Source organism: Meleagris gallopavo, chromosome 7 (assembly GCF_000146605.3).
Source record: "Meleagris gallopavo isolate NT-WF06-2002-E0010 breed Aviagen turkey brand Nicholas breeding stock chromosome 7, Turkey_5.1, whole genome shotgun sequence".
NCBI lineage: Eukaryota > Metazoa > Chordata > Aves > Galliformes > Phasianidae > Meleagris > Meleagris gallopavo.
In genome coordinates this window covers 17,929,473-17,939,345 of record NC_015017.2, presented here as the reverse complement: position 1 = coordinate 17,939,345, position 9,873 = coordinate 17,929,473, and the positions used below count along the sequence as shown (strand labels likewise).

Below are 9,873 nucleotides of genomic sequence, written 5' to 3'. Positions count from 1 at the left end.
GGGGGGTCCGCCTCAACCGTCGCCACGGGAGCGGGGCGGCAGCGGAAGTCCCAGTAGAAGGGCAGCCCCGAGAGCTCGCTCCTCACGCGCAGGCTGAGCCCGCCGCCCGGGCGCTGGCAGGAGAAGGAGGTGGCGGCGTGCGGCTGCCCTGCCAGCACGGGGCTCAGGAGGCCGTGCAGGCGCTGCAAGACCGAGGAGACGTGGGCCGTCAGCCGCTTGTTCAGCTCCTGGGGAAAAGGAAGGGAGGGCAGTCAGGGGTCGGCTCTAGGTAGCTCTGCGCAGCTCTGGGGTTGGGGCCGTGGGCTTCCAGAGGTCTCTCCCACCTCAGGCGGTGTTTCTGGGAGCAAAACCAGCGGGAACCCCTGCATGCGATGAGACAGATCGCTGCTGTGCATCCCAGTGCTGGGAATAAGCCACCTCTAGGCTGTGAATCCCAGCCCCACGACGTTCCCTCCCACCCCCCCCCCAACCTACCCAGGAAGCGGGGGGCACAGCAGCAGCAGGACTGCTCAGGTCGATGTTTGTACCCCAGCCTTGCTGTTGTACCCAGTCAGCTGTTGTGTCACCCGGCAGTTTGTGCTGGGACATCAGCTGGCACGAGGAGGATCAGAGGTCCGTGGACTCTCCAGACACTCACCTTGGACCTTTGCCCCACAGCCTCCGTGTCGGCACTCTCGTACCAGACACCGCTGAGGTCGGAGATCAGCAGCATGTAGCCTGTATCCCCGAAGCAAGCTTTGGCAATAAAAGTGGACTCGTCAAAGCAAACAGAAGCCCAAGGCTGGGTCAGGAGCCTGCTCTCCAGCTCCTCGGAGCACTCCATCTGCAAGAGAGCAAACAGTCTCTGCGTCATCCCCAGCCCAGCGAGGCTCTGTGGGACAACCTCACAGAGACCCTTGGTCCCCCCCAGCCCCTCTACGCTGCCCAGGGTGAGGCTGCTCAGGCGGCTCCACGCACCCCTGCATGGGCACACAGCTCTGCTGGGACCAGCACAGGGCAGATCCCAGCCCTGCTCAGCACAGGCACCTCTGCCCACCAGGCAGGTGCCCAGGTGCCTTGCTCAGCAGGATGGGGCTCTGCGAGTACAGTTACCCAAGGAGCGGAGCAGTGGGCAGCCCAAGGCTGCGGGCAGCCGGCTTTGCAGCAGCCAGGCCGGAGGTTAGGGCCAGACTACGGCTCCCAGCATGCTGTTCTCTTCCGTGCTGCGCAAGGGGACCGGTGCACACTGGGATGTGCAGTGCCACACGTCACCAGCACGGGGAAACTATTTGGTGCAAGCGTTTGGGATGTGGGGGAAGTCTTGCCTGCATTACAGTGCTGGCAGATGGCATACGGCAGCCTTGGGCTCACTGCTCACTCCAGCTACTGTGGGGGTGTCTATGGAAGTGTGGCCCAAGGCATGCACTCGTGAAACTGCTCTTCTGGGGTGCTCTGGGGCACAGCAAGGTTGCAGGTCCCCACGACCTCCCCACCCAACAGCTAGATTCAGGGTGCGGTGCACAGGGGAAGCAGTCTCAGAAGATTTACATGGCTAAAATATGGCCTTGAGCTGCAGAAGAGTTTGGGGTGCATGGCCAAATTAGGTGCAGGAAGAGCTGAAGTGCAAGATTTTGGGATGCAGGGTGCTGCCTGACTGAGTCCCTGCTCTCCGTGCCCTCTGCACGCACATATGAGACAGCAAAATGGCTGGCCCTTGGGAAGCTGTACCCACGCTCTCTTCCCTCCCTGCAGCCACTTTTGGGTGCTCCTGAGTATCATGGTGCCCCTAGTCTGGTCCCAACCAGTAGTCCGGTTCCCTCGTCCTCCCAGCCCAAGACCTTCTGTCCTTGTACCCTGGTTTGCAGTACACTGGAACTGCAGGGATCCCTCCCCAGCTGGGCTGTCACGAGCCAGTTCAAACTGGTGGAGGCAGCACTGGGAGTGAGGGCCGTGCTCCTGAACTCTGATCTGTGAATGCTGCAACAGGAGCAAAGCTGATGCAGACCTCACTGCTGCTAGTGTAACTGCACAGCTCCTCAGAGGATCCCTGTGCCTTTCTGCTGCCATGGGAGATGAACAACAAAACGCTTATCCACCGTATGAAGCCCAGCACTCTGGCACTGCCAGACAAGGGACAATATCTCACTCCTGGGCATCATTTCCTGCCCTTATACATTGCCAGTACAGAAAGGCTGGTACCTACAGCTCTTTTGGGCTACCTAAAGCATCGAGCCTGCCCCAGCACGTGGGAGGTGATAGCATCCAAGGGATGAAGATGGGGTTTAGGGGCACCCACCTTACCAGCTGCAGCAAAGCATGGTATGGTTGTGTCCTCTGCAGGCACAGTCATAGACTGGCACCTCCCAGACAAATCCTGTCCGGAAAAGAAAGCCCAAGGACAGAGGTGGTTGAAAGTTTTTATAACTCCCCCCGAAGCAGGGAAATGAGGTCCACAATGATGTGAAAGGGCAGGTCCCTTCTGCCCATGAAGGTTTGAGAAGCAAGGAGGAGAGGCTTACAAGCTGCCTTGGAGGGCTGGTTCACGTCCCCCATGAGGTGTCCCCACCTGTTCAGGCCCCTGTGTGCCACGCGAGAATCTCTGCTTGGCTTGGCTGCCTGTCTGCCTGCATCTCCCCTGTTCCAGGCTTCAGGAGCAGGTGTGTCCCTTCCCCTGCAGCAGCCATCCCCTCCTCAGCAACACGGCCACCATCCTCCTCTTCCTCCTTTTCATCCTCTCTTCCCGGGCAGAGGAAGCAGCAGGGGAAGGCTTTGCAGCAAGAGGGCAGCAGCCTCCTCAGCCTGGTGGGGAGCCCATACACAGGGCTGGCTTTGCTCCCCTCTCTCCAGGGCTGACCAGAACTGGTCCCAGGTTTCCGCTGCACCCTGTCAGCAGGCAGACCTCTCTCCTCCAGAGTGCCTGCAACCAGGGTGATGGGAGCACTGACCCCTTGCACTCCGCAGCCAGGTCCAGAGAACAGGGGCTCAAAGGGCCACACTGCAGCACCCGGAGCATCCCCTTACCTGAGACTGTGTTCTCCAGAAAGAAGGACAAGAAGCCAGTTAAAAAGACAGGCATCACGAGCAGGGAGAGGAAGAGGAGGTCCAAGGGAACCCAGCCTGGAGTGACAGGACCCGACCTGAAATGTCTCAAGCCAGCAGCAGGGGAGAGGCAGAAACTGCCATAAGACCAGCCTCCCATGACAGCGGGGACGGGTAGCTGTCACGCCACGGGACTGAAGTTTTGCCATCCCCACGAAGCATCCCCACTACCTGTGACCAGGCGAGCTGGAGACACACTGAGCCACCGTGGCACCAGCAGTGCCATGAACATGGTAAAGCCAACGATGAAGATGTTCCTCCCAGAGTCAATGTCTGCATACTGAAAGTACGAGATCCCCGTGCCCACGGCCACAGCATAGGTGACGCAGAGCATACCACCTGCGTGGGGCAGGAGTCTTGCAGGATGCGGGCACACATTGCCGCTTTGCAGCACAGGGGGAGGAGAAAACACCTACCGTGAACTGCCAGAGGGATGTGAGCGAGGAGCCCCACCAGCCTTGGGGACATGCCCAGCATCACACACGCCAACGCATTGAGTTGTACCGAGAGGCGAGAGCCATCCTAGCATCAAGGAGGAAGGGGGGATGAAGAGCACCACCCTGCCGTGCAGACTTGCCATTCAGCCCCTTTTTTCCAGCAGCCAGAGCCCAGTACCACTGCAGTAGGTTCCCCACACCCTCCATGCTCCCACCCTCACCAGTCTCCCCCCAGCTGTACCTGCGTGAGGCCACCGGCACAGGCATTGGCGATGCTGGCAGCCGTGCCCCCTGCAGAACCCAGCAGCCCTGCCAGCAGGCTGCCCAGTCCCTCACTGCACAGCCCTCGATTGCAGGTGTGGGGGGGCGGCTGGGGGGCTCGCAACAACCTCCCACAGAGCACATAGCAGCCCACAGAGTTAATGCTGCAGCCGAAGGCCATAGCGATGCCCACTGCCAGCGCCCGGGGGGTGAGTAGCGGCCACTCACCTGCAGCAGAGGAGAGGGAACAAGTGACATTGCCAAGGGGTGACAGCCACACACAGCCCTGCAACCCCACCTGCATAGGGCAGCTGAAGCCATGGGGTGTGAAGGGTGCTGTTGACCCAGGAAAGCTGTGCTGTCGCCAGGTCTGGCAAGTCCCAGGAGACATGGAAGTGGTGGATGATAGAACAGATGGTGCAGACAACAGCAAATGGGAGGAGAACCTGTAAGGTAGTGCAAACCCGAGGAGAGGGCCTCCTGCCTGCTCTCCTTGGCCGTAACCCTGCTTATTGTGCCACCATCCCATCACTTCTCCCAAGGAGCTGTGCCACATCTTCCCTTAGCCCACAGGGAGCACTCCAAGCTCTGCTGCCCCAAGCACCCTCTTGCATAGGTCCCCAACGCTTCCATGCCACCCGGTGCTGCCCCAGGACTCACCCACTTTTTCTGCCTCCAGCAGCCAGCTCCACCCCAGGACCACCAAGTTCCCCTTAACCCTACCAGGACCCCAAAGGAGCCCACATGCAGCACGCTGAGCAGTGTGTGAACAGTGGTACCGAGAGAGTGCGCAAGGTGGGGACAGACGGCTCCATGGAGACCCCTGGGGCATAGGGCCAGGCACAGAAGGGCAGGCGGCAGGATCCCAGGTGCTGGGAGAAGGTGATGGTGAGGAGCATGAGCCTGGGAAGAGGCACAGGTCACCATGCAGCATCACGGATACGGGGCCCCAAACGTGTGCCTTGCACCATGGGGATGCCTCTTTCCTGTCCCTATGGCAGGGAAGCACACAGGGCTGCACACCAGCTTGGCTCCCAGACTGACGTACAGCAGTGCTACACCCCAGTTGGCAGAGCAGAAGAAAGCAGCCTCCTTGTAGGCAGACAGCCCGATGATAGAGAGGCTGGGGGCTAGGACCATGGGCCCACAACGCTGCACTGCCCAGCCACACACACCCACTGCTCCCAGCGCCAGCTGGACCAGCCCGGAGATCAGCACAGCCCCAGACACCTGCAGGGGAAAGAATGGAATACACAGAGAGCATCCCAATCCCTCCCAGTCACCCCGAAATGAACATTTGTTCCCTGTGCTCAACCCAAGCCCAGGGGAACCCATTTGCACCATCATTCCCCCTACCTCTGCACAGGTCCTTGTACTAGGACCTTGTGTTACTCATAGCAATCGCCTGGAGAGCTATGACAGAGAAGGGACAGGGGCTGAGGGGCACAGATAGCAACAGGAGCACAAGAGGAGCACCCACCTCTCTCAACGAGGTGGTTCTACTCTCCGTGATGGTGCAGTGTGGTTCAGGGCACATGGTGGCCACAGCCATGCCTGGAAGAGAATTTCGGAAGGATGCAAGACTCATAGGCACTGAGCCCACCTGGGATGAAGCTTGCAGAACATCAGGTCTGAAGGCATGCAGCATAGGACTGCTGGCTGGAGAAGAGCACAGCAAGCACATCCCAGAAAGCACTGCCCCTGGTTCTGGACATGATATAAGCCACAAATCATGCATTTGTGGCTCCAGGCACATTGTCTTTGTAACCGGAGGTGAGCAGGGTGCCCAGGGTTCTGTGTTCCATCACCAGAGGAGCCATCCAGCAGGACCCTTTTCTATCCCTCACCCCTACCCAGATGAACTGGCATGGCCTAGAACCCCACAGAATACAGGGGAGAGGTTCCAGAGCTGTGCTTACCATTCCCATCTTCACTGACTCCAAGGGACAAGTGGGAGCTCAGCACCAAGGCAGGGACCAGGTACTCGAATGATGGGATTTGAACCAGTGGTAGCCTGGGGAGGGGGACAGCAAGGACAGGTTAGGGAGAAAAAGGGTCTTTGAGAACTCTCAAAACTCTAGGAGCTGGAGGAGTGAAGGGTAGGAAGGGGAAGATGTGAGATCCCCATATTCCAAATGTGCCTTCGCACATCCTGAGTGACAGCACATGGAAAGCCTCTGGACACACCCCAAAAGCACATGCCCAGCCCCTACATCAGTGTTGACAATCATAGCTGTGCATGATGCTGGAGCAAGGCAGCCAGGCACTGCAAAACACAGCAATATGCTGGGGGGAGAGGTGAGAGGAGGATTCAGCAGTGGCAGGGAGGGGACAGTCTGTTCCATGGTGTAGGGTAAGGGGTCATTTTGGAAAACCCAGCCCTTGTGCCCCTTCCTACCTCCATCCTAACCTATCCGAACCCAGGCTCAGAGAGTGCAGAGCCATGCCCTGGCTCAGCATCACTCCCTTTGCTCACCGACTTCCCAGGGTGGTCTGCAACAATGTGGAGATGCCACAGGCGAAGAGGCTGCGTGCCAGCAGCACACTGGCAGCTGGAGTGCGGAGCTGCTCCTCAGACAGGGCAGGTAGCAGTAACAGGTGGAAAATGCAGAGCAGGGAAGCCTGCATGGCAAGATGCTGCAGAGGGGAAAGGGCACATGGTCACGCCATCCCATGGCACCCAGTGCCACCACCCCCGTGCCCAACACCTTGCGTGGGTGCAGCACTACTCCTACTGTCCTCTCTCTTTCCAGCACACCCTGGCCAGAGCTACAAGGATGCCTGCCATAGCAGGATGCAGCCTCTTCCTGCCTCTGACGAGGATCCAGCCCTCTGCCATCACCCCATCTCACTGCAGCTCCTTCTTACCTGCAGGGCTAAGCAGCAGCTCAGCATCCAGGAACACATCTTTGGCCAGGAGCCGGATGTGAGTGCAGGGCTCCCAGCGCCAGTCACTGGATGGCGGCCCCCATTCATGCTGCTTCCTTCCCTCATTGCCACCCAGTTTGCAGGGCAGGGTCTCACCCCCCCAAGGAATCCACGCAGTCCCTACAGAGGGCTGAACTTCCACCTTCTGCAGAAGCTGCCCTAGGGTTAGCCATTAACCTGAGTTGGTGAGTAACCTGCCCTTACAGCCAGGAATGCAAGTGTCACTATGGGTGTCACCATAAGGGCCAGGTGATAACCGCCCCTGGCTAGGAACTGGACATTGCCACAGGGACAACTGCCTGTAGCCTGGGTCTCACTCAGCCCTTGCATCCACCCCTGCTTCTTTTAGTATACAGAGCAGGGACTGTGCCAGAGCTCAGAAGACACCTTTCCACACGTGCTTGAAGCATCCCCACCCGCAGCATCCTCAAGGTCCAGCCTGGCTAACTGACAGTTTAATCCCATGAAATCTGTGTTGAATTATTAGCTGAGGCTCCAACTTCCAGAACTGCATGCTGCTCCTCCTCGAGCAAACTGAGGATTTCCCGGTGTCCAGTTCAGATAGGGAGAATTCTGTAACCATTAAGTTCTGCTCAAAAGTCCAAACTTACTTTCAATGCAGGATTTTTTACATGTATTCACTATTCTAAGCCCTCAGCTAAAAGAACAGAATTGCCCAGTCCTTCAGGTGATTAGAACTGGGTTGTGTCCATAGTAATTATTAACTGTTGCAGAATGCCAGAATGAATTTGTTGTAAGGAACGGCTGAGAATGACTGCAGAGGAATTACTTGATAAAAAGACTTTGGTTGAAAGCAATGCGTGGAGGTCACCTAGTCCAAGCACCCTCTCCACACAGTGCTAACTTCATGTTTTGAGATCCTGCACCTTGTCTCTCTGAGTTCCAGTGTGCAAGGTCTGCTCTGAAAGTAATGCCTCCTGTTTTACAGCAGTGGGCCTTTACGTGTACAAGATCAAAGAGACATTAGCACCACAGGAAACACTGCGGTTCTACAGATTGAGGGCAGCTAGAAATTGAGCCAAGAGCCTCACTTAATAAGCTCATATTGCACTTCAGGGCTCTCGTGCACGTGTAGTTTACTGACATCACTGCACAGCCCTGCATCCACAACACTGCTGAGACTGCTTAAGGGAAGATCGTAAAGGACTGGAAAAACAGGAAAATCAGAGGAGGATGAAGAATAAATAAGCTTATTCACTGAGCATGTACCATACAAAATATTTCTTCCTCTCGTGAGTGGCAGATAAAGTTCCACAACTGTCCACCTACTACCAATGTTGCCCAGTAAATCACGTTCCTTACTATCACATCTACACATTTCTTGAACTCCTCCAGGACAGTGATTCAATCACCTACCTGGGCATCTGCGGGCACAACTCGAGGCCATTCCCTCTAGTTCTACCGCTGGTTACCCAGGAGAATAGGAGAGACTCGGACCTGTTGGAGGGCATCCAGAGGAGGGCTACAAAAAAGCATTCCAAGGGGCGGAACACCTCCTCTATGAGGACAGGCTGAAGGCTGGGGCTGTTCAACCTGGAGAAGGCTTTGGGTAGACCCGATAGCAGCCTTTCAATATCAAAAGGGAGGTGATAAGAAAGCAGGGGACAGACTCTTTTCTTTAGCAGGGTCTGTTGACCGGGTTCTGGAAAAGGGGAAGTGGTTTCAAACCATGACGGAATTCAATGACACACCTTGCTTCATATACAATTCCATATCAGGTGCCATTTTGTCAGACTGTCCTGCTGCCATCTGTCACATGGCAACAAAGTGTAATGGAATACTGGTGAGAAGGTTCTTCTGTCATATCACCAACATCCACCGTGGGCCAATTTCTGGAGCAGCCCTTGCATATTGCTATTATCTAGTTATACCACAGTACCTTTGAAAAGATGCTAGCTAAGCTCAGTATTGGTCACTGTATATATACATACATGTTAGTGCATGTATTTATGCATATATTAATTAAGCTGTAGCTGCTCTTCTCTCTGTAAGAATATGCTACCAAGGACTGTCTTTTCATTGTGAACGCTTCAGTTGTAGCAGCCACTGCGATCTCTCGTTGTTGCACAGGCCACCCACAGACAATGAATACCAGAAGTACCACAGCCATTTTATACGCAGGGAGCTGAAAATGCCAAATGCAGTGAAGAATCAAGCTATTTATTTATTTATTTTACACTTTCCATTTCCATTTTACCAATGTTTCATGATCTCTCATGATCCATTAAACTGATGTTCTGTAACATAATGCTTTCCTTCAATGATCTCAGTGCAGGTTTCCCTTTGCTACACTTTGAAAGCAAGTTTTCATTTCCTACTATAACAGAAATGCTAAGTCAGGGCTTGAAACAGTGATTGAGCACCTGGTGGGAAGGCAGGGCCAACCAAGGGGAGCTCAGGTGCATTTAATGCCAGGGGATGGAGCCAGGATCCACCCCTTCCCAGACCTCATTTAAGGGTTGGCAGTGAAGGTAAGGGTATCTTGATGGCAATTCCTGCCTGCTGGAGGCCTTCTGGAGGTAAGCAGTTTTTCTCGGTTTGTTCCTGTGTCTGTAGCAGCTGCTGCATTTGGGTTTGTGCCACTCTGCTCTTACTGCTGTGCTCTTTTTCACGCTGTAGCATTACACATGTGCATGTGAATATCTGGCTGTATAGATGAGCCTGAGTAGGAAAGTCCTTGGGAGAATTAAGTATTTATCCTGTAGTTCCAATTGATCTGCTTCCAATGTGCTCATTTATCTTTTTCAAGAGCTAACTCTGAGATTTTTTTTTTTAAATTGACGTATTATTATAAGGATTTCTTACAGATGTGAGGCATAGCATAACATTTCCATTCAAATGGATGGCTGAGGATGAGGAACAAAATGGTAACAAAGAGGGTTATATTCTAAATTACTCTTAATTTTTCTCCCCAGCAATGTTTTCAGGCATGGAGAGCGTGCCTGTGCTTTTGTGCAGAAAGGAAAGAAATAAGCAATGTGGACTTCTTGTGGGACCAAAAAAAGACAAAGAAATATTGCATTCTAGTTCGGTATTAAACACAAACCCTAAGTAACAACAAAGCCTGAGGCATTTTGTAGGCTCCAGTTATGGCAATTCTCTTGAAGAGCATTTTGTAGGCGGCTTAATTATATTGCCCCCTACCAGC

General features: G+C 54.8%; 2 protein-coding genes across 2 annotated transcripts; both read right to left on the bottom strand.

Moving 5' to 3' along the window:
- Positions 1–5: 5 nt before the first annotated feature.
- On the bottom strand, positions 6–951 carry LOC104911759 (non-homologous end-joining factor 1-like; the record flags this gene model as incomplete). The annotated part of the gene is made up of 2 exons (XM_019617369.1): positions 638–951; positions 6–227 (listed from the first exon to the last, which is right to left on the bottom strand). Coding segments are annotated over exons 1-2 (438 nt in total), but the record flags the coding sequence as incomplete, so codon positions are not given.
- A 1,463-nt stretch (positions 952–2,414) lies between these two features.
- SLC23A3 (solute carrier family 23 member 3) lies at positions 2,415–6,180 on the bottom strand. Its single transcript, XM_031554327.1, is given in 13 exon segments — positions 2,415–2,896; positions 3,001–3,096; positions 3,250–3,417; positions 3,495–3,600; positions 3,757–4,004; positions 4,075–4,222; positions 4,556–4,679; positions 4,825–5,006; positions 5,257–5,330; positions 5,696–5,791; positions 5,910–5,946; positions 5,948–6,151; positions 6,154–6,180. Coding segments are annotated over 13 exon segments (1,857 nt in total). The 3' UTR covers positions 2,415–2,549.
- Positions 6,181–9,873: the final 3,693 nt, after the last annotated feature.